The sequence below is a fragment of the Stegostoma tigrinum genome, chromosome 10, assembly GCF_030684315.1.
Source record: "Stegostoma tigrinum isolate sSteTig4 chromosome 10, sSteTig4.hap1, whole genome shotgun sequence".
Taxonomy (NCBI): domain Eukaryota; kingdom Metazoa; phylum Chordata; class Chondrichthyes; order Orectolobiformes; family Stegostomatidae; genus Stegostoma; species Stegostoma tigrinum.
Window position 1 is genome coordinate 32,333,252 of NC_081363.1, and position 23,761 is coordinate 32,357,012.

The 23,761-nt window shown below is 40.5% G+C and overlaps 1 protein-coding gene across 6 annotated transcripts in view; it reads left to right on the forward strand.

Moving 5' to 3' along the window:
* Positions 1-23,761, forward strand: part of LOC125455588 (TOG array regulator of axonemal microtubules protein 1) — a 148,367-nt gene that overhangs the window by 64,870 nt on the left and 59,736 nt on the right. For all 6 annotated transcript variants that reach the window (XM_048537744.2, XM_048537740.2, XM_048537742.2 and 3 more), the window contains exons 3-5: positions 1,174-1,311; positions 11,376-11,672; positions 16,621-16,901. In XM_048537744.2, coding sequence (XP_048393701.1) covers positions 1,174-1,311; positions 11,376-11,672; positions 16,621-16,901 — 716 coding nt within the window. The remainder of the gene's footprint in view (positions 1-1,173; positions 1,312-11,375; positions 11,673-16,620; positions 16,902-23,761) is intronic.

The following is a 23,761-nucleotide window of genomic DNA, read 5'->3' on the forward strand; positions in this document are numbered from 1 at the left end:
TCAGTGGATGCAGCAAAAACAAAAAATACATATGATAGTAGAAGTGCTGAACATTTAATTTAATCAGTTTTAGATAAACGTCAATTCCCTCAGGCCTGGTCTGTACCTCAATTTACTTGCATTTGTTCCTGTTCTTTGCTGCCCTTTCCAAAAACAATCTCAACTGTGTCAGGTTCTGAAGTTTCACTTTATCCAGTACCCCACAGCCTCTTGGGGAAGGAGTTCAATATCCCCATTACTCTTTGTATGTAAAGGTTCTTTCTAATTTCAATCATGAATAGCCTGCTGTCAAATTTAATATTATGTTCCTTTGATCCCGTTCTCCTTTTCAAATTCAGCCCCCAAAGGAAATAGTTTCTCCTACTTAATCATTTGAATCCTTTATGTCAATCTAAAAACTTTGATTAAATCATTCCAAAACTGCCAAGATCAAGGCAAGGAACTGTTCTCTCAGTTGAACCTTTAATGCTTGATGTTCTGATATATATGCCGAAATTCAGACACAGTACCGGACTGATTCTGATATAAGCTTTTTGGAAAGCCTCGCTTGAATCTTTTTTACCTTGTTCAGTGTTAGAGTTTAGGAACGGAATTATTAATTTCAAGATGATTAGTTTGAAATTAGTTTGATTTTTTAACTTCACTTATTTAGTTTGTGGGTGGTGGAAGCAATTGCTAAAATGTTATCTTCCAGGCCATGGTTGCTCAGGATAGAGATGGATGCAAGAATATATGGAATGGAGATTGAACATTATGCTCACAGGGAATGTTGTTGAATCATCTTGACCTGCTTTTAGGCAAATAGATACAAGATGTTTTTCTGATTTGGAAAAAAATTAATATTCAAATACCAGCTGTCCGCCTGGCTATTCTCCTGGTCAGTTGACTACAATATATTTTATGCAGGAGTGTTTTTAAGTTACAGGGTCTTTTGCTAGCATGGTTTCTTAGGCATGGAATGATGTGTCATTAGGGGTGCTTTTTCTATAGACACCTAAAAAATGGCTCAATTTCAGAAAAAAATTATTTCTGTTGAATTGGGGATCCCTATCTGTAATTGTGGCAGACAGAATGATTTAATCCTAAAGATTACCATCTCACACTGGAAAAAGAAGTGAACGTTAATGATATTGATAAGCATTAAAAAAGAATTACTTTGGTTTTTATTATTAGGATTTGGAGAACCACTTCACACTCAGCCTTTAAGTAGGAGAGTACCTTTTGGCTCGTCCAGAATGTTAAATACACAAAGTCACAGTGTGGATTCTGACCTGCAATTATTAGGAAATGGAAAGTTATCACAAGACAAAGGTATGAACTATTTATTCAATATTAATTATCTTCAATTCCTTTAAACAGATATGATGCTATCACACTACCTTTAGTGTCTGATAAGACAGTATCATTACCAGAGGTTAATACGATGTTATAAACCACAGCAACTGAGTTTTTACTGCCTGCAGGCCTGTGTGTGTAAAATGTCAGAAATTGTAATGACTTTTGCCCATGTTCTGGTTTCTTATCCTTGATAAAAATTGCCATATACATTTGAGTAAATGTTGATCTCATGTAAAAGTTGACACCCTATTTTTGACCAAAAAATCTCAAATTTTCTATATATCGTCTGTAAAAGTCAACCCTGATTTTTTGCAGATAACAAAAACATTTGTGAGTTACGGTATTATCCTGTGCATAAATGTTACGATAAGGAAATTAATTTTTTTGTGCTGTTATGTGTTTTGATGTACAATTCACACAAATGTTAGGCTAGGGATTTCTCAAGCTCATTATTGAGCGAGCACAATAATTACTATAATTCATGTTCACTTGTATAGCCGTCTTGCTCCGCTCCGCGTCTCTGGCCTGCTGGCCATCCTGTTCCAGATCTCTGGCCTACTGACCATCCTACTCCATGGCTCTGGCCTGCTGGCCGTCCTGCTCCGCGTCTCCGGCCTAGTGGCCGTCTTGTTCCGCGCCTCTGGCCTGTTAGCTGTCCTGCTTTGTGCTGGGCCTCCAGCCTGCTGGCTGTCCTGTTCCACATCTCTGTCTGCTGGTTGTCCCATTCTGCTCTGGGTCTCCAATCTGACCATCCCACTGCGCTCCAGGTTTCCAGCTTGTTCCGTTCTGGCCCTTAGCTGCCTCTCCAAGGTAAGTTTTCTTTTAAAACATTGAGAGAATAACAAGAAAGAAAAGAAAAAGCAGATAGAATAATTATTAATTCATTTTTGTTTCTATTGTCTTTATCCAGTAATTACCATAATTTGTTGTGTTTTTCTTTTCATGTATTCATTTAGAAATCAGTTGCGCTTCTGTGGGGCACGGTGGCACAGTGGTTAGCACTGCTGCCTCACAGCTCCATGGACCCGGGTTCAATTCCACCCTCAGGCGACTGTCTGTGTGGAGTTTGCACGTTCTCCCCGTGTCTGCATGGGTTTCCACCGGATGCTCCAATTTCTTCCCACAGTTCAAAGATGTACAGGTTAGGTGGATTGGCCTTGCTAAATTGCCCGTAGTGGTCGGGGAGGTGTAGATTAGGTGGGTTATAGGGGGATGGATCTGGGTAGGATGCTGTGATACTCGATGTGGACTTTGTGGGCCGGGGGGCCTGTTTCCACACTGTAGGGATTCTAATTCTAATGATACGGTATGAATTTTGACAGGCATGAATTTCAGCCCCTCAAAAGTATATAATAGTCAACCCTATAAATTTAACCTTAAAAAATAGTCTTAAAATTTCAACTATTACATGAGTATTATATGATTTAAGAACCAGTTACACTCTAGACTGATTGACTGTCTCACACTGAAGTAGTACCAAACTCTTTAATATACTTAGGTTACACTATGAAGTCTAACAACATAGACCAATGAGGTATCAATCATTTGGGAATGTCAGTGTATCCAGGCAATTCAATCTATTATCTGTCACTCTCTGAAGACAAAGGAATCTATTTAAGACTATACCTTGTAAATTCACAGGAGTTTTGGCCCATTTTAAAATAAAAATGTTAATTGGATGTGGGCACCACTGGCTAGGCCAGTATTTATTGAGCATCCCTAATTGTCCTTGAGGAGGTCATTGTGAGTGACCCTGTTGAACCACTACAATTCTTCTGGTCTTAAGTTCGCCACAAGCTGTTAGGAAAGGAGTTTCAGGATTTTGACATAGAGATTGTAAAGGAATAGCGATATAGTTCCAAGTCAGAATGCCAGGTGGCTTGGAAGGCAATTTACTGATAAAGTATTCCATGTTAACTACAGTTCTTGTTGTTGATGGGACTCATTCTGCCATTATACCTTGGTGGTGGAGGATTTGCCAGCTAAGAGGGTTGCTTTGTCCTGGATGATGTCAAGCTTCTTCAGTGTTGTTGGAGCTGCATTCATCCAGGCAAGCTGGGAGTATTCCGTCTTACACCTCATTTTTGCCTTAGATGATGGACAGGCTTTGGGGGAGGCAGGATATGGGTTTCTCATATTCCCTGACTTTGAGTTGTTGTTGTAGCCACAGTATTTAAATAGCTGGTTCAGTTCAATTTTTAATCAATGGTAAACCCAAGATGCTGATCATGTGGCATCGAGGGTTGGAAATGGCAAGGGGAGATGATTTAATTCTTTCTTGCTGGGGATGGTTGTTGCCTGGCACTCGAATGGTCCAAATATTGCTTGCTATTTGTCAACCCAAGTCTAAATGTTGTCCAGGTCTTGTTGTATTTGACCGTAAATTCTTCAGCATCGAAGGCTAGTAAATTATGCTAAACATTGGGATAGTATAGGGGGAACGGCTTAGATTAGTTCACAGGTCGGCGCAACATTGAGGGCCGAAGGGCCTGTTCTGCACTGTATTGTTCTATGTTCTATGTATCAGTTGTATAGCTTTCGGAGTACTGTTTTGTCCCAATTCAAATGTACAAATTCTATTTGTAAATAAGTATGCAAAAGCATCATGATCACAATGTTAAGTAGCTATTTTAATTTTAGTTACTAAAGGAATTAATAAAATAAGGTGCATTTGTGTAGAGCCTTTCACATCTCGGAAAATCCTAAGTACTTTACAGCCGAGGGAGGTATTTTTGAAATGTACTCACTTGTGGGAAAGATGGCAAGCAATTTACTCGTTGCACTTTGTCTCGAATAGCAATGTGCTAATGACCGGCTAACTTGTTAAAGCTCACAAAAGTTCAAGAGGGGTGGTGGGTGCAGGTGTAGTGGATGCTACTGTAATGAACACTGTCAGTTGTTAAATTTAGACTTGGGATTGAGATCTGAGATGCAGCGAATAGGATGTTTGCTGCCTGATTTTAAAATGTTCCATTTTTTGGCACACGCACTTGAAATGCATTGGCTGTAACCTTACCAGTCTGTGGAAAGTTGATTTCCTTTTGCACAGATATGACTGTCAGTTATTTTACAGTACAGAAGGAGGCCAATTGACCCATTGTGTCTACATCGTCCGAAAGAACTACCCAACTATTCTCATTCTCCAGCCCTATCTCCATAGCCCTCTAAATTCATCACTGTCAAATAAAAATCCAGTTCTCTGTTGGAACCTTGTATGGAATCCACTACCACTACTCTCCCAGGCAGCACATTCCAAATCCTTACAACTCTGTGATTAGAGAAGTTTCTCCACATTTCAATTCTAGCTGTCTTGATGGCAGTCTTGAAATTGTAAATCCTAGTTACTGACGTACCATCTAATGGATATCCTTCATTGCCCTGTCAAAATTTTTACATCTCAATTAGGTCACCTCTTAATCTTCTCTACTCCAAGAAGAATGTGCCCAATTTCTCTAATCTTTCTTTGTATCTAAAGTCCCTCATTCATGGTATCTTTTTAGTGCAACTCCTTGGCACTTTATTCAGGGCTTCAACATCCAGGCAAATGAGGTAAAAAAAACTCCAGATGTGGTCTGACCAATGATTTGTATAGCAGCACTTCATGCTCTGAGGGAGATTCACCAGACCCGAAACATTATCTCTGATTTTTTTCCTTCACAAATGCTGCCAGACCTGCTGAGCATTCATCTGCAGTTTTTCCAGTTTTTATACAGCATCGCTTCCTTGCTTTTATGCTCTGTGCTTCTATTTATAAGCCCAAGGATCTAATATGCCTTCTGAACGACAGCTTTAACTTGTCTGGCCACTGTCAGAGAACTATGCACGTGAGCCCCGAGATCCCTCTGCTCCTGTACTCCCCTCAAAATTGTGCCATTGAGCCTGCATTGTCTCTCTTACTTCTACCAAAATATGTTACCATTCATTTCTCTGCACTAAAATTCATCTGGTGTCTGCTCATTTGGCCAGCTTGCCAACATCTTTCTGAACTCACTCAACATCATCCTCACAATTTACTATTCTCTCTAGTTTAGTATCATCTGCAAATTTAGAGATTATACCCTCATCACCCATCTCCAAATTATTTATATAAATCAGAAAAAAAGGGTCCGAACACCAATTAACTTATGTCCAATCTGAGAAATTCCTATACCTCTTGCTGATCCTTTATCTATACCTGTCCTCTCTTTCCCTCTCCTTTAGCCAACTTCTAATCCGTGCTGCCAATCCCCCCTCAATCCCAAACATTTCTAATTTGCTAACCAACCTGCCATGTGGCACTGTATCAAATGCTTTCTGAAAGTCCAAATAGACAACATCTGTTGAACCACTCTCATCCAGCCTGTGTCACCTTGTCAAACAATTCAGATTTTTCAAACGTGATCTGTCCTTGACAAAGTCATGTTGACTGTCTAGTATTAACTTATTTTTCTGTAAGTGTATGCTTACCAAGTCCTGTATTATGACTCCATCAGTTTTCCCACTATCGACATCAAGCTGACAGATCAGTTTCCTGGGTTGTCCTCTGCCCATTTCTTAAACAATGGTGATACATTTGCAACCCTTCAGCCCCCTGGGACTAATCCTATGTTCAGAGAGGCCTGGAAAATTTCTCTGCAATATGCTTAGTTACCATTCTTAGCTATCCAGGATACATCCCATCCAAGTTTGGAAACTTCCCTACCTGGAGTGCTGTCAGCCTTATCTCCTCTTCGTTATTTATCACAATAGTGCTCAGTTGCTCAACATGTATATTTTCAACCAGGCCATTGTCACCATTTTCTAATTTGGTAATGACAGAAGCAAAGTACTCATTTCGTACCTCTGCGTACCCTTTGCTTAAGTGGGCAGCTTACCCTACTTGTTCTTTATGGACCCCAATCTGTCCTTCACTAATCTTTCACTTTTAATATGTTGAAGAGCATTTATTATTTGTTTCTGTGCAGCCTTCTGTCCTTTCCTCATGCTTCATCTTAGCCTTCCTGATTCTAGCCTTAGCCCCTCTCCCGCATTTAGAATATTCTTCCTGATTTCATTGCAGGTATTATTCCAGTTTGCTTTATATACCTCCTTTTTCTTCCTTATTTTCTCATCAACATCCTTAGTCATTCTGGGTGCTGTAGCTTTGGATACTGCATAATTATTTCTCATGGGTGTGTACTTAGCTTGTGCCCTATACAACTATCTTTTGAAATCTTCCCATTTTTCATCCACCTAAGTTTATTTCCAATCAAATTTTCCCGTTTCCAGTCTGGAATCTTAATCATTAACCAATTTTTATCCTTTTCTAACTTAGTATTGAACCTTATAGTATGATCATTATTTCCCAAATGCACCTATATTAGACAATAGACAATAGGTGCAGGAGTAGGCCATTCAGCCCTTCGAGCCAGCACCACCATTCATTATGATCATGGCTGATCATTCACAACCAGTATCCTATTCCTGCCTTATCCCCATAACCCTTGATTCCACTATCTTTAAGAGCTCTATCTATCTATATTCTGACATACCTGACAGGCCAGATCCAGCACAGCTATCGCCCTAGTCAGACTGGAAATGTACTGTACCAGAAAATTTGTGTACAGACATCATAAGAATTTATCTCTAGAATAGAATCTATAGAATCCCTACAGTGTGGAAACAGGCTCTTCAGCCCAACAAGTCCACATCGAATCTCGGAGCATCCCACCCAGACCCATCCCCTTGCAACCCACCACATCTCCCCACCCCTGAACACTGTGGGCAATTTAGCATGGCCAATCTACCCAGCGTGCACATCTTCAGACTATGGGAGGAAACCGGAGCATCCAGAGGAAACCCACGCAGATACAAGGAGAATATGCAAACTCCACACAGACAGTCGCCTGAGGGTGGATTTGAACCTGGGTTGCTAGCGCAATTTCTTCTTTCTTTTTCCTAGTCTACTCTAAGGTAATTCAGATCACCAACTATCACAACCCTACACTTGCCTTCCAGATTTCCATAATATACCTAGATTCTCTCTTCTACTTTCTCCCCACTGTTTAGTGGGATACAATAAATACTCATCAAGGTCACCATTTCTTTCCTGTTTTTTTTACCTCCAACCATGTAGATTCTAAATCACGAGCTGCATCTCATTCAAGGTCAATGATATTATCTTTGACGAGCACTGCTACGCTACTTCCCTTTTTACCCACACTGTTTCTACAAAAAACATTATATCCATTGACCATTATTCTCTGTGTTGCCTGTCAATCAGCCAATTTTGTATCCGCATAGCTACTGTCCCCTTTACAGCATGACCTGTAACTTTTCTCAAAAGTATTATAAGAGCGTTATAACTGAATGTTAAATATCCAGCCCTGGTCTGGCTTGAGCCACGCTTCTGTTAATACTACTATGTCATATTCCCAAAAGTAGTTCCTGCTCCCAGTTCCCTGATTTTGTTCATGATGCTGCATGCATTTACATATGTACAATTTAACACTGCCCTTATCTTTTTTCTTCTTTCCCATTGGAAGTTGACAATTTCTATGTTCACTGTCAACACTCAAGCCTTCTCTCACTTTTGTTCCCCTTCCCTATTTTCTGTGTTATGCCCTGTCTGCTACTTACAAGGCCACACCCATTCATCAAACACTAGACCCACCCCCCGCACCCCATCACCTTACAGGTTTAAATCCACTCTGCCTCCCCTGCCACCTCCCCGGCCATCCCACAACAAGCGATTAGTTCCATTTCTGCTCATGTGAAGCCTATCTCGTGTGAACAGTTTTCTCCTTTCCCAAAGGGATTTCAAAATCTAACCCCTCCCTTTTACATCATCCTTCATGCTACATATTTACCTCCCTAATCTGCCATTGCCTAAATGTTGAAGCTTGTGCCACAGGTAGTATTTCTGTACCTTGGAGTTTGTGCGTTTCAACCTACTCCCTAATGCCTGAAACTGATCCTCTGCAAGTCCTCCACGCTCTTCCTCCCTGTGTCATTGGTTGCCACATGAACCTCAACCAGTGATTCCTAACCCTGTCTTTACAGAAGTTCAGCCATTCTGTTATGTACCAAACCCATACACCTAGAATAATTTTTTTTCCTTGTTGGGAGAGAGGAGAAGGTGCCAGAAGATTGTAGAATTGCAAACAATAATGGCCTTGTTGAAGAAATGTTGGAAAGATAATCCCAGCAATTACAGACCAGTTAGTTCACTAGACTTCAATGGTGGAAAATTTGTGGGAACAGTCATTCAAGAAAGAATTAGTAATCACGTGGAAAAGATGAGTTGATTAGGAAGAGTAAACATGATTTCCACTTTAGAAATCCATGTTGAACTAATTTGCTGTAATTTGTGAAGAGGTAACATTAAGGGCCGATGAGGCTAACGTTATTGATGTGGTAAACATGGGTTTTTAAAACATGTTTGATACCGTGTCAAACAACAGATTTTGAGGAAAGTTATAGGCCATGCTATAAAAGGGATAGTAACTTCAGGGAAACAGAATTGGCTGAGTGAGACGAAACAGAGAATAACGGTCAATAGATATTTTTTGGTCTGTAGTAAAGTTTATATTGGAGCTTCCCAGGGTTCAGTTTTGAGACCCTTGCTTTTCCTGATGTACGTTAACGATCGTATTGTTCAGGAACAATTTCAAAGTTTGCAGATGACACAGCACTTGGAAGAATTGTAAACTGTGAGGAGGATAGTCAAAACTTCAGAAGGACAGTAACAAGTTGCTGTAGTGTGTGGTTCAATGCAAAGAAGTATGAGGTGATGCATTTTGGCCGGGAGAACATTGAAAGACAATATGAACTAGGGGATACAATCCCAAAGGGCATGCAGGAGAAAAGGACCCAGTGTATATGTGCACAGATTATTGAAGATGCTTAGATGGGAAGAGAGTTAACAAACATACAATGACTACAGCTTTGGTACGAGAGGCATAGAATGCAAGAACAGAGAAATGCTAACATTTGTTAGAGCTTAACCGGAGTATCGTGCATGGTTGTGGGTGCCACATTATTGGAAACGTGTGAATGCATGGACAGAGTGCAGAAGTCATTTTCAAGAATGGTTCCAGGAGTGAGAAACTTCAGTTATAATGATAGATTGAAGAGGTTGGGTCTGTACTGTCGTTATGAAAGAAGGGGGCTGAGAGGAGATTTGATAGAGATCTTCAAAATCACGAGTGGGCTGAACAGAGTAGATAGGGACAAGTTGTGATCAGAGATAATGGGAACTGCAGATGCTGGAGAATCCAAGATAACAAAGTGTGAAGCTGGATGAATACAGCAGGCCAAGCAGCATCTCGGGAGCACAAAAGCTGACGTTTCGGGCCATCTCTGATGAAGGGTCTAGGCCCGAAACGTTAGCTTTTGTACTCCTGAGATGCTGCTTTGCCTGCTGTGTTCATCCAGCTTCACGCTTTGTTATCTTAGATAGGGAGAAGTTGTTTCCACTTTTTAAAATGAAAAAGAGAACAAGAGGACATTGATTTAAAGTGATGTACAAATGAAGCTAGGACAATGTAAGAAAACATTTTCATACAGTTAGAATATAGAATGCCCTGCTTGGAAATACGGTGAAAGTTGGATCAATTAAAGCATTTGAAAGGACAATGGATGAATCATTTGGACAGAAACAGTTGCAGGGCTTTGGGTAATATTGACACTACGTAATAGATCCGGTGCAGGTATGATGGTTGAATGGTCTTCTTCTGTGTCATAACAATTCTATGAATAATGAACAGTTTTGTCCAAAAGCAAAACAGATTGACACATGGCAAAAAACAATCAAAATGGGGTTCAGAGTTCATTGCCTGAAATTGTTGAACTCTGAGTTGAGTGCAGGATGTTGTAAAGTGCCTAATCAATACTTACATCAGTCTAGTTTGTTGTGCTCAAGTCCTGGAGCAAAACTTGAGCCCACCAGCTAAAATATGTAAAATACAATGTTTACAGCTTTGGTATGAGAGGCATAGAATGCAAGAAAAGAGAAATGCTAACATTTGTTAGAGCTTAGCTGGAGTATCATGCATGGTTGTTTTGTTACATTACAGCTTTGTAGCTTTGTTCCCTTTTCGCCCCATGCACAAAAATAAATCCAATCTGCAAATTAAAATATAGTTTCATTTGAGTTATTCATTTTATTCATTGGTCTTAATACAGAAAATTATGGATCAATTATTATTCGAAAAAGAAAGCTGCTGACTTTTACCTTTTTGGCAACCTAAGTTCCCTCTAATTTCCCTTCACTACATCTGATCTATTTTTGGGGACAGCCTTGCATATACACCTCTGAAAAAGATAGCTTCCTGGGCATGATTTGCTTGTTCCCTTGCATGGTCTGTTCAAAACTTTAAGCTATCTGAGCATGCACAAACCTTCAGTATCTCATTTCCCTGACCATTCAAACATCACTAGCCTTGCATGTGGCAAAGTCTGCAGATTGTGCATTAGCTTTAGCAACCATCTCAAAATTCAGTGATAATGGGAATTGCAGATGCTGGAGAATCCAGGATAACAGTGTGGGGCTGGATGAACACAGCAGGCCAAGCAGCATCTTACAGTGAACTGGATTGAAAGAAAGTCTGAGAAAAATAAGTGAACACTGCTGCGAGTATGTCATCTATGTTCCTTAGTGGAACATTACCAGCAGACCAAATATGATAGTGTTACCAGTTGTTTGTATTTCAATATTTATGCCAGTTCAATATTTATTAAACATCACCATTAAAGAAAAATTGAACCAGCACAGCACAGCACAGGAAATTGAAGATTTCATCTCTGCTCTATTTACCTGATGGAATAGAAAAGAAATAAACTTCTTTTAGTTAAAAAAAAACAAAACTAAGTTTCAAAATGCATAATATAAATCAGAAGTATGATCGACATTAGAAACGTGTGCATTTTATAAAACATGCAAGATTGAGTTAATTTTGGCTGATAGAATCTTCCTCTTATATCTACTCCATTCGTATAAATACCTTTTTTTTGTTATAATCCTTTTCAAGTTCAGTGGATATTTCAAGAATTAACTTAAATGCATTTTTCTTTGCCAGTTCATTCTAGCTTCGTTCTTTCCAGCAAGAATCATGCCTTCTATAATCCAGTTGCTATCGATCCTGCACCAACTCCAGCTTCCAGCTGCAGCCAAGGGCTTCACTATCTTCCAGCATTTCCATTGCCAAATGCACGGAGGCCAGTCAATGCCTCTGTAACTGATAGATCATTGAAGAAATTTCAGGAGCAAACTGTTAATTTTTCTAACTCATGGCCTACGGAGCATTTTGAAGGGGTATCTAAATCCAGTTCTCGGCGGCTGACTGATCAGTTGTCTGAGGATTTGCTCATCTTTGGTAAGTGAGCTTTGAGTATTTACAAATATTGTTCACTGTTCATAGGAAATGTTAAAACATTAGAAATTTAAATTCTTTACTTTTCTACCCCATCCCCAATCCTTGTGGAATCACAAAATATTATAACACCAGATATGTTACTTACCCCATCTGAAAAGGCTATTCATTTACTTTTTGCTTGTAGCACTTGTATTAAAATATTTATCTATTTACTTCTGTTTTCCTTTCAAAGCTGCTATTGATAATAGCACTGACGCTCTAATACAATAAAATTTTCAAGTGAGATGATATTTTACACCATTGTACTTTCACCTTTTGCATTCCACCTTCTAAGAAATATTGAACAAGTTGGCTACTGCAAATTTTGTAAAAACAAGCCTGTTGGCTATAAAAATACTTAAAGCCTCTAAATATCTGTGTTGTGGATTAGTTTTAAAATGGTAGGACACAAACCTGTAAGAGTGATTCCTCACACTACCTAGTTTCTTGACTTCATCTATTATTGTCAAGTGTGAAACAAAGGCAAGAACTACTCCATTGCAGACAGATGGAGACGAAGAGCAGGAAAGAAGAGAAAGCTGTCACCATGTCTAATTGTGAACTGATTCGTAACTATTTAAGAGCAACACTGGCAGAGACCTAAAGTAGGTCGTTTTCAGTTGCTAAATACCCTGGAAGGGGTCAGTAAGGAGAAAGTAATTTAATTAAGAATGGTTTCTGCCACTCCCAGTTTATATTGTAACAAGATTTGATAAGTGTCTTTCTGATATCAATGTACACCATTTAACCTTTTGAATTTTTAGAATTTCTATTCACATGACTTTACCAAAAAAGATATTCTGACTTTTGAAGGTGAGAATTATTGCAATATTGTATCAATTAGAATTAGAATTAGGTTTATTGTCATATGTACTCAAGTTCAGGAGTGCAGTGATAAGTTTACAATGTCACCCATGCAGCACACCATCTTGGGTACAAGTGCCTCTGCACAAATTTTAGATATAGAACTGAGAAATAAAGAAAGAAAATTTACATTACCTTGCAGTTATTCATAGTATAAATTAGAAAAATAAGAAATAAAGTTTAAAAAGATAAATACTACAGCCTTTCAGTAAAGGGCCTGCAGTAGATCAACGTAGGGGGCTTCCACATGTAGTCTAACCAGGTTCGCAAGCTGCTGACTGCCCACACCAGTTCCCGATCCAACAACCGTCCTGCTCTGCTTGGACCTTCAGCCCACTGGCCATTCTGATCTGCTGGGGGCACTCTAGCTATTCTACTCTGCTCAGGCTTCCAGTCCACTGGGGTTCCACTCTGCTCAGGCCTCCAGCTGGCTTACTGTCCTGCTCAGGACTGCCATGCATCGTGCTGGCCATCTGGGTCTGCTCCACGCCTCCAGCCGGGTCTGCTCCAGCCCTTAGCCACTCTAATGTTGTCACCACTGCTCTAAGGTAAGTTTTTTTTTTAAAAGAACACTTTAAAAAATACCTACAGGGAGCTCGGATGCTGCCTACTCCATCTCTGCCATATTGGACACCTTGGAACAGCAACACAATTCAGGGGCACCCAATTACTAAATGGGTAGATATAGCATGTAGTAACATCAATACACGCATATCAGGAAGGTTCCAGTCTTTATTTCAAGCATAGTAACTTGGTTTATCCCTTCTGCCTCAGCAACCTGGGCTATAAAATTAGGCTTGACCACTTTGGGCTGAATGGAGGAATCAACCACAGTTCACATCCCACATCACTGTATGCCTAAAAAAAAACGTATATTTGCAGGAATGGGTTAAAGACAAGATTAGTTTGCTGTGATTTGTCCTTGAATTGTGCAGACAATTATTGCTTCCAATCTGGGCTCTCAAAAAGAGAATGGCTTTTGAAACAAAAGGTTTGCTACCCTAGGACATAGCAGGAGTCATTGCCTTTAGTCACACATTGATTGATGTAATCTTAGTGCAACTGTTTCCTAATCATCAGAAGAATAGGAGAGTCAATGTTTTGGACCTAGATTCTTCATCAGGACTGCCCTGATAAAGGGTCTAGGCCCAAAACGTTGACCTTCCTACCCTTCAGATGCTGCCTGACTTGCTTCTCCAGCTGCTCATTGTATTGATTCTGACTCCAGCAACTGCTGTTCTTGCAATCTCCGTTTCCCAATCATTGTCACTTCATCACGGGTGGCCGTGCCTTCAAATATCTAGACCCCAGGCTCTGTATTCCCCTTCCTCCACATTTCTACCCTCACTTTACTCCTTAAAGATACTTCTTAATACTTATTTGACCAGCTTTCATCACTGTGACCTAATTACCTTTATTTGGCTCAGTGCTTCATAATGCCAATGTGGGGACGTTTCATCATGTTAAGGAAGCGAAATAAATACAACTTGTTGTTGGTAAAAGTTTGACCCCATGTTTGAGGATCATTTCACCAAAAAGCAATGCAGAATTGCCAGAAGACTTAATCTTGGGAGGACTTTCCATTTAACAGAAATAGCAAGCACTTACTTGGGTTGACCTGACTGGCTGGTTGGTTATCTCATCAAACTCATCAGGAGAGATGTTATCGGTCAAGCATGTCAAAAGTAGCAGAGAGATTAAAGAAGATCAGGAAATGTAGAAGTATTCTGTCATTTTGCTTGATAAGATCTATGCAATTGGATTTGTTTTAACATGACTATGTCGTGCTAAGCTGCTTTGTAAACATTTTCTTCATAGCAACTATTTCACTAGTTTGATGTGAAGCAGGAATTGACACCACACCACATAAGGCAGTATTAAGGTAGATGACTAAGAATTTGGTCAAATATTTAAGCTTCAAGGAATACTTTAAAGGAGGCAGTGTTGCATAAAGTAATATAATATTCCAGAGCTTGATTTTAATTTTCTAATGAAGGGACTCAAGTACTTATGTCTGGATTTTCTGTTAAAGTGTACAGAGTTAGATTGGCATTGGATGTAAAATCAATTAGAAAATTAGGACTGAGATAATGGGAACTGCAGATGCTGGAGAATTCCAAGATAATAAAATGTGAGGCTGGATGAACACAGCAGGCCAAGCAGCATCTCAGGAGCACAAAAGCTGACGTTTCGGGCCTAGACCCTTCATCAGAGAGGGGGATGGGGAGAGGGAACTGGAATAAATAGGGAGAGAGGGGGAGGCGGACCGAAGATGGAGAGTAAAGAAGATAGGTGGAGAGAGTGTAGGTGGGGAGGTAGGGAGGGGATAGGTCAGTCCAGGGAAGACGGACAGGTCAAGGAGGTGGGATGAGGTTAGTAGGTAGCTGGGGGTGCGGCTTGGGGTGGGAGGAAGGGATGGGTGAGAGGAAGAACCGGTTAGGGAGGCAGAGACAGGTTGGATTGGTTTTGGGATGCAGTGGGTGGGGGGGGAAGAGCTGGGCTGGTTGTGTGGTGCAGTGGGGGGAGGGGACGAACTGGGCTGGTTTAGGGATGCAGTAGGGGAAGGGGAGATTTTGAAACTGGTGAAGTCCACATTGATACCATATGGCTGCAGGGTTCCCAGGCGGAATATGAGTTGCGGTTCCTGCAACCTTCGGGTGGCATCATTGTGGCAGTGCAGGAGGCCCATGATGGACATGTCATCTAGAGAATGGGAGGGGGAGTGGAAATGGTTTGCGACTGGGAGATGCAGTTGTGTGGCACTGCAGGTGCACCTCCCAGTCGCAAACCATTTCCACTCCCCCTCCCATTCTGTAGATGACATGTCCATCATGGGCCTCCTGCACTGCCACAATGATGCCACCCGAAGGTTGCAGGAACAGCAACTCATATTCCGCCTGGGAACCCTGCAGCCATATGGTATCAATGTGGACTTCACCAGTTTCAAAATCTCCCCTTCCCCTACTGCATCCCTAAACCAGCCCAGTTCGTCCCCTCCCCCCCACTGCACCACACAACCAGCCCAGCTCTTCTCCCCCCCCCCCCCCCCCCCCACTGCATCCCAAAACCAGTCCAACCTGTCTCTGCCTCCCTAACCGGTTCTTCCTCTCACCCATCCCTTCCTCCCACCCCAAGCCGCACCCCCATCTACCTACTAACCTCATCCCACCTCCTTGACCTATCCGTCTTCCCTGGACTGACCTATCCCCTCCCTACCTCCCCACCTACACTCTCTCCACCTATCTTCTTTACTCTCCATCTTCGGTCCGCCTCCCCCTCTCTCCCTATTTATTCCAGTTCCCTCTCCCCATCCCCCTCTCTGATGAAGGGTCTAGGCCCGAAACGTCAGCTTTTGTGCTCCTGAGATGCTGCTGGGCCTGCTGTGTTCATCCAGCCTCTCATTTTATTATCTTAGAAAATTAGGATTCTCTGGATTTGAAACTTCAATAAGACTTTTGCTTTTAGGCATTCTTAACTGTGTTCTGCAGTATACTCTACTTTTTCTCCTGAATGTTCAGTACAATTACATCACCATAGCCAAATATGTTACTCAGTTAGAAACAGAAAATAGGTGCAGGTGTGGGCCATTCAGCCCTTTGAGCATGCTCTGCCATTCATTTTGATCATGGCTGATTATCCAATACAATAGCCGGTTCCTGCTTTTCCCTTGTATCCTTTGATCCCTTAAGCTCCATGTGCTATATTCAGTTTCTTATTTAGAAGTGGTAAACTGTTGCAGATTTAAATATTTATCAAAGTATAAAACAGTGATAAACCATTATAGAGAAGTAATAAAAAGTGTTTTACTTATCCAAATCTTCAGTGATTCTGTTCTCAAAATACTCCACCAAATGGTGCCAAGTTGCTTAGTTTTGCTCAAAAGATTTCTGATCAGTAGGCATTACTAAATGAAAAAGAACTGGATTGGAATAGTTGCAGTATATATTCGAATAAAAATGAAGATTAGAGTAATTTGTATTTTTCAGCTACATCATTGTCCTGCATCTCACTGTGTGTCTATTTACTTAACTGTGTAATTGTCCAGGAGACAGCTCACAAGAAAGTCATTCACCCATATCACTGAAACCTGCATTGGTAAAGTTACCATCATCTCGCAGAGATCTCAACACTTCAAAACCTGTACCTCCAATTCCAAAAGGCTCAAGCCCAATTGTTGAAGCAGAAGTAACTGTAAATGGTAATAAAAAAGGAGCAAATGGAACAGAATCTGAGGAAGTTTGGAAGGAAGGGAAGAACATTGACAAAAATTTAGAGTTGGATTTTTCCTCACTGGACAACAATGAAGATGAAACAGATCATGAAGAGGTTAGTGTGTACAAGATCGTAAAGATTTTCCTTATTCTGTAAGCAGGTGTGGTAGTGTCAGATATTCATTATACAATTTTTTTGTGATGGGATTTGTGTGTCCGTAGTTGCCATCCACTGTTGCCTTTGAGAAGTGGTGGTGAGTTCTCTTCATGAACCACTTCCCATGTCAAAATGGTGGATGCATTAGAGGAAAGTTAGTCGGTAGTGGTATTCCTTGTATTTTTTTCTAGATGGTAGTGGTCATAGATTTGAAATGTGCTGCCTGAATACTCTGGTTGAATTTCTGCAGCGCATCTTGTGGACGGTGCATACTGCTGCTATGAGTGTCAGTGGTGAAGGATTGAATGCTGTACATCCAGAAACAATCAAGCAGATTGCTTTGCTGTTTGTTCCTTTGTACCAGGTATGACTCCCAGCAGCAGACGGCATGCCCATGGACTCCCATTGACTTCAGTTTTACTAGAGCTCCTCCAAACTTGTTCAAATGCAGCCTTAATCTCAAGCATTGACACTCTAATTTTACCTCTAGAATTCAACTATTTTAAATATGTTTGAACTAAGGCTGTTACACAATAAGGAGCAGGCAGCTCTGGTAAAACCCAAACTGGGCGTCAGTGTGGAGATTATTGTGAAGTACATGCTGCTTGTTAGCACTGTTAATGAAACGTTCGATGATCGAGAATAGATGGATAGTAGGTCAGTAACTGTCATGGTTGGAGATGACCTGCTTTTTTGTACTGGACATACTTTGGAAAATTTTCTACTTTGCTAGATGGATGTCTGGCTTGCCTAGGGGCATAGCAAGATCCAGAACGGACAGCTTCAGTACAATTGCTGGAATATTGTCAGACCCTTAGACTTTGTAGTATCCAGTAACTTCAGCTGTTTAGTTTAAAAAAAAGACGTAGAAAGAAAACAGGAAATTATAGACCAGTTAGACTGATGTTGCTTGTGGGGATAAATGCTAGAATCCGTTGGGTAAAATTCAGTGGCAGACAGCTGGGAAAATAGTGGCAGGATTGGAAAGAGTCAGCATGGATTTACAAAAGGGAAATTATGCTTGACAAATCAAATAGAAATTTTCTAGGATTTAATTAATAGAGTTTACAAGGAGAAGCAGTGAATGTGGTTTGCTTGTAACTTCAGAAAGCTTTTGATAAGGCCACACCTAAGAAATTGGAGATAGAGTACTGAAATGGACAGAGAATTGATTGGCAGATGAGAAATAAAAGGTAGGAATAAACTGGTCAAAACCGAAAGAACTGTGGATGCTGTAAATCAGGAAGAAAAACAAAGTTGCTGGAAAAACTCAGCAGGTCTGGCAGCATCTTTAAAGGAAGAAAAACAGAGTTAATGTTTCGTGTCCAGTGACCCTTTCTCAGAATGGAATAAAGTGGTGTTTATCCGAATGGAAGGCAATGATTAGTAGGGTACCACAGGAATCAGTGCTTCAAAATATTTAGAGGAGGGAATTCAATGTAATATCCCCGATTTTGCAGATCACACAATCCCGGGAGAGGATTGTGAGGTGCTTCAGTGTGATTTGGACATGCTGAGTGAGCGGATAGTTGCATGGCAGACCAAGTATAATGTGGATAAATGTGATGTTATCCACTTTGGTAGCAAAACCAGTAAAACAGATTATTAACTGAGTGACAATAGATTGGGAAAGGGGGAGGTGCAACAAGACCTGGGTGTCCTTGTACACCAGTTGCCAAAAGTGTCCAAACAGATGTGGCAGACGGTGAAGATGACAAATAGATTATTAGCCTTTAACTAAAAGATACAAATACAGGAGCATGGACGTCTTGTTGCAAATGTAAAGGACCTTGGTGAGGCCATTCCTGGAGTCATGACATGCAGGTTTGGCCTCCTTATCTGAGGAAGGATGTTCTTGCTGTGGAAGAAGTGTAACAAAGCTTTACAAGGCTGATTCATGGAGTGGCAGTACTGAGGTATAAACAGAGACTGGATCAGGATTATATTCACTGGAGTTCAGAATAATGAGGGGGATCTCGTAGAAATCCATGAAATTCTAACTGGACTAGGCCAGATAAATGCTGGAAGGATGTTCTTGATGAGGGGTAAGTCTAGAACAGGGGTCTAAGGATATGGGGTAAACCATTTAAGACTGAGAAAAGAATAAGTTTCTTCACCAGAAAGTGAGAGCCTGTGGAACTTGCTATCATTGGACATGGTTGAGTCCATAACATTGAGTACTTTTAAGAAGTTAGATATAGTTCTTAAGGCTAAAGGGATCAAAAGCTATAGGGATAAAGTTGAACATAATGGGAACTGCAGATGCTGGAGAATCCAAGATAACAAAATGTGGGGCTGGATGAACACAGCAGGCCAAGCAGCATCTTAGCACAAAAGCTGATGCTTCAGGCCTAGACCCTTGTTCGAATTGAGTACTGAGCTGGATGATCAGCCATGATCATATTGCATGTTGGACTGATGAACTGGTTTGCCTATGTACTGTATTCCATTTTCAGAAACTATTCAAGACACCGAATAAAGTAAAAATAGCTGTCATTGTGTCAGCAGTGATTGCATTTGTGTTGTTAAGTTATTGAACAATGAGAAATTTGGAAAATTAGTCCATCACAGGAATGTGGTCTTCATTGTGCTCTGTAAATGGATCTGTTGCTACTTCTGTCTAAGGAGTAGATAGAACACCTCACTCTGCTGCTGATGTTAGCATGTTTGGCACGCCTTCACGTATTCACAAGTTATTGAACATCTAGTTTCAGCCCTAACTAATAAAGAAATTCAAATACTAGCTGTTTATTTTGTTTTCAGTACCCATGATATAGAACAGTGTAACAATATGAATTCGTATTTAACAGAAAGAATGGCCAGCTCAACCTTGATCAGACAACTCTTTCTGTAATACCTTTATCTCTAAAGTGAACATATTTCCTCAAGTACTTCTTCAGTACTTTCATTGTTGAACAGATACATTTTGCAACTCTGGTTGCTCATCTTTGCAGTCAAAGTGTAACAGAACAACTTTGAAAATGTCTTCAACTTTATGGTCAAGAACACCAATGTGTAAATCAAGAGGAATATCTTGGTCTTTGGGATGGGTAATCTGATCAACATGTTAAATATAATCATTCTGATACCTGGCTTATATCTCATTTCAAAGTTCTATCCTTGTAACTTGATAAGTAAACAATGGTTGTGGTGATGCAGTCATTAGTGGTTTATGACAGATCATTTCTCTTGGCTTGTGATCTGTTTCTACAATGAATTTCTTGCCAAATGGGTGTGAAACTCCATGATAGTAAATACCAGACCTAATGTCTTTTGCTCTATTTTGGAATAGTTAGCTGCACAGATGACAGAATTTCTAAACAAAAGTAAAGGTTTCTCATCTCGGAAAACACTTGCCTAGGCCTTTTTACCTTGCGTCTCCTTCAAGAATCCTGTCTTTTTTGGGGTCGTAGTACTGTAGTGAGCAAGGATTTGTTAATGGAACCTGCTTGAGAGAATTGAAGATGCATTGATGATTGTCTAGCAAACATAGGAAGCATTCTTCTTGAGCAAACCTTGCAGCAGAGATATCTTGTCTGTGAAGTTGAGGTTACAATGCAACAGAAAGTTTCAAAGTCCGAGGTGCTATCTCAGATCCTCTTCCTTATGAAAGGTTAGTATCTATTTAACATCTTCAGTCTTGCTTGGGTTAGGCTGGATTCCATGTGCAGATTAAATGTACACAGACTTTGTCTGGCCAAGTTGACCTGGCACTTCATGCTGTTAAATATTATTATATGTTTAGCATTCCTAACCAGGAGCTGAATGTTTTTCCCATGTCTTTTTGTCTTACTGCTATCTGTAATATTACCAACTTTTCAAATGCAGCCAGTGCATTTTCAATAATCCTATCTATATGTTGTTGGAATAGGTCTTAGCTTACTGATAGCCCAAATGGTAACCATTGTACAACATTATTCAGATGGCCTTCTCGGTGTTGCACTATTGGGATTCCTTCGCTGAATGGACATACCAGTAGCCAGGCTTCACATCTCATTTAGGAAATAATCTGGTTCCAGAAAATTTGGGACTTAATTCTTCAAGCCTTGTATTTTAAGTAGTCACCTTTTCAGTGAAATTTTGAGATGCCTTGTATCTAAGCATATTCTTACAATGGCATATTTTTTAAGATGCATATGATGGAGCTACACCAATCTGTGTGCTGGTTCACTTTACAAATTATACTATTTTACATCATTTCATTGAGATCTTTTCAAAACTTTTACCGAATATGCAAGTACTTGAAGGATCAATGAAGGAAGTTGCATCATCTTTGAAATGTGATATTACACGCCCTTAAAATTGCTGATCGTGGTGAAGTGGTCTCATTACAAAATATAAGACCATTGACTCATTCGGTTGAGTTACACCTCATCAGTTCAATGAATCTCATGAATTGTGACTGGACAAAGTCTGTGCATTCTGGTAATTCTGCAATTGCTGGACCATTGGTGAATCAGAACAGGTGATCGGTTATGCCCTGTGAAATTGTCTAATGTAGGTTGTTCCATGGAGTGCCACTGGGTGAGGTACAGGTCTTCGAGACTACCAGTTACCCATTCCTACCTAAGAAAGCAAAGTGTGTAACTGGATGGACACAGCAGGCCAAGCAGCATCTCAGGAGCACAAAAGCTGACATTTCGGGCCTAGGCCCTTCATCAGAGGGGTCTGATGAACGGTCTAGACCCGAAACGTCAGCTTTTGTGCTCTTGAGATGCTGCTTGGCCTGCTGTGTCCATCCAGCTACACACTTTGTTATGTTGGATTCTCCAGCATCTGCAGTTCCCATTATCTCTCTCACCCATTCCTACCTGCCTGTTTGCTCTTAACATGTAGTCTGACCCCTGTTTTGAACATGCTGTCTAAACAGTTCTCTTCCACACTGATGCTTTGCAGTGACTCCACATCTGAAGTATGGAGCTCAAGCTTGTTCAACTAATGACACTTAGCACACATGCCTTGGTCATGGGAAGTGCCCACAGCTTCCCACTTGACTGAACTTCTTGCCTTGCCTTAACCTTAAACTTTTAAGTCATTTTACATGTGACGTTAAGCTTACTCTGGTACAGTACTATTAAGTAAAATGTTTTTATTGTCCAACTGGACCATAGGGCTGCTGTCTCGTTAGAAAGAGAAATGATTACTGGTGATTTAACCTGACAGTCACTGCACCCGAAGCAAGGAGATAGGTTGCGAAGAAGAGTCCGACGTGCTAACCTCAGTTGGTGCAAGAATTGAATGCATGTTGTTGCTGTCCCTCTGCTTTGCAAACCAGCTATCCGCTAACCCTCAGTATTAAGTATAAACTAGAGATTAGTCAGAAGCATCAATTCTTAGCCCTTAGGAATGAATCAGCTGCCTCTCATATGCCTATGAATTCTTTCTTCTACTAGTTCATAAATTTCTGATACTTAAAATTACTGGATTGAAGGACATTCCCCAACAATCAATCAACTCATGACTTCCCTTAAATGTCACACGATTATTTGAAAATGTGCAGCTCTGGAACATGCTCCTACCAAGGCCCATTTCCTCTTGCACCCAGGAGGTATGTGAAAGCCCTAAGCCTCAGCCTTGATGTTAAGTGGGAAAGTTGAAATGGGATATCAGCCATGATCTTACTAAATAGGACAGATATTTTGAGAGCCCATACGGCCTATTGCTTGTATTTCTTATTTTCATGATAGTGCAATACTGAGGGCATGCTGGGTTGTTATCGTTGCTGTCTTCAGATCAGGTTTTAACCCTAGACTCCATCCATTCTCTCACTTGAAGGTAAAACGTCCGTTGAATTATTTCTGCTCAATGTCCTGGTCAACCAGTGTGACCAAAAATTATTTGATCATTGTGGTAACATTGTTGTTCTAGTAGGAGGTGCTGTGAAAAATAGACTGTCTGGAATGTACCTTTGAATCCTGAGGTTACAGAGGTACTATATAAATGCAAATCTGTCTCTGATTCAAATGAAGAAAAACACAAAGGGCAAGAATCTTTCTAACTTGTCTTGGAACATTTCAGTCATAGTGTAGAAAGGCAAGCTTCCTTTGTTTATTTCCAGTACTAACTGAGATATATATTTAAGATTTTGAGTATGAATAAAAATCAAAGGAGTGAAAGATTTCAGCTGCACTACTTATGTTTTCTACTAGCTCTTTTGAGCTAAGGGTCAGATTGCATGTCCTTCATTTCTTGCATGACACTGTACCTCAAGGGATGAGATTAAGTATTTTACAACATTGATGAGGAAAGAGGTCCCTTTAGATACGTGATTCAATTTCAGTTCCATGTGAGCAACTGAATACTAAACTGCTAGGTTAGTAGATTTCAAAAGAAAAGCTAGTTTAATTTCTAATGTCAAATGAGTTGCTATTCCCCGAAAACTGTACTTTATAATCTAAGTTGAGTACACAAGAGTTAAGAATGAATGAAGTGCCTGTGGGCAGAAGGAATACCTTATAGAACCTCAGTCCAATTCATAAGAGAGTTAACTGAATAACAATTTTAATAGAGATAACAAGGTGTAGAGCTGGATGAACACAGCAGGCTAAGCAGCATTAGAAAAGCAGGAAGGCTGACGTTTTGGGCCTAGACCCTTCTTCAAAAATGGGGGAAGGGAAGGACGTTCTGAAATAAATAGGGAGAGAGGGGGAGGCGAATAGAAGATGGATAGAGGAGAAGATAGGTGGAGAGGAGACAGGTAGGTCAAAGAAGCGGAGATGGAGCCAGTAGAGGTGAGTGTAGGTGGGGAGGTAGGGAGGAGAGAAGTCAGTTCAGGGAGGACGGACAGGTCAAGGGGTCAGGATGAGGTTCCTAGGTAG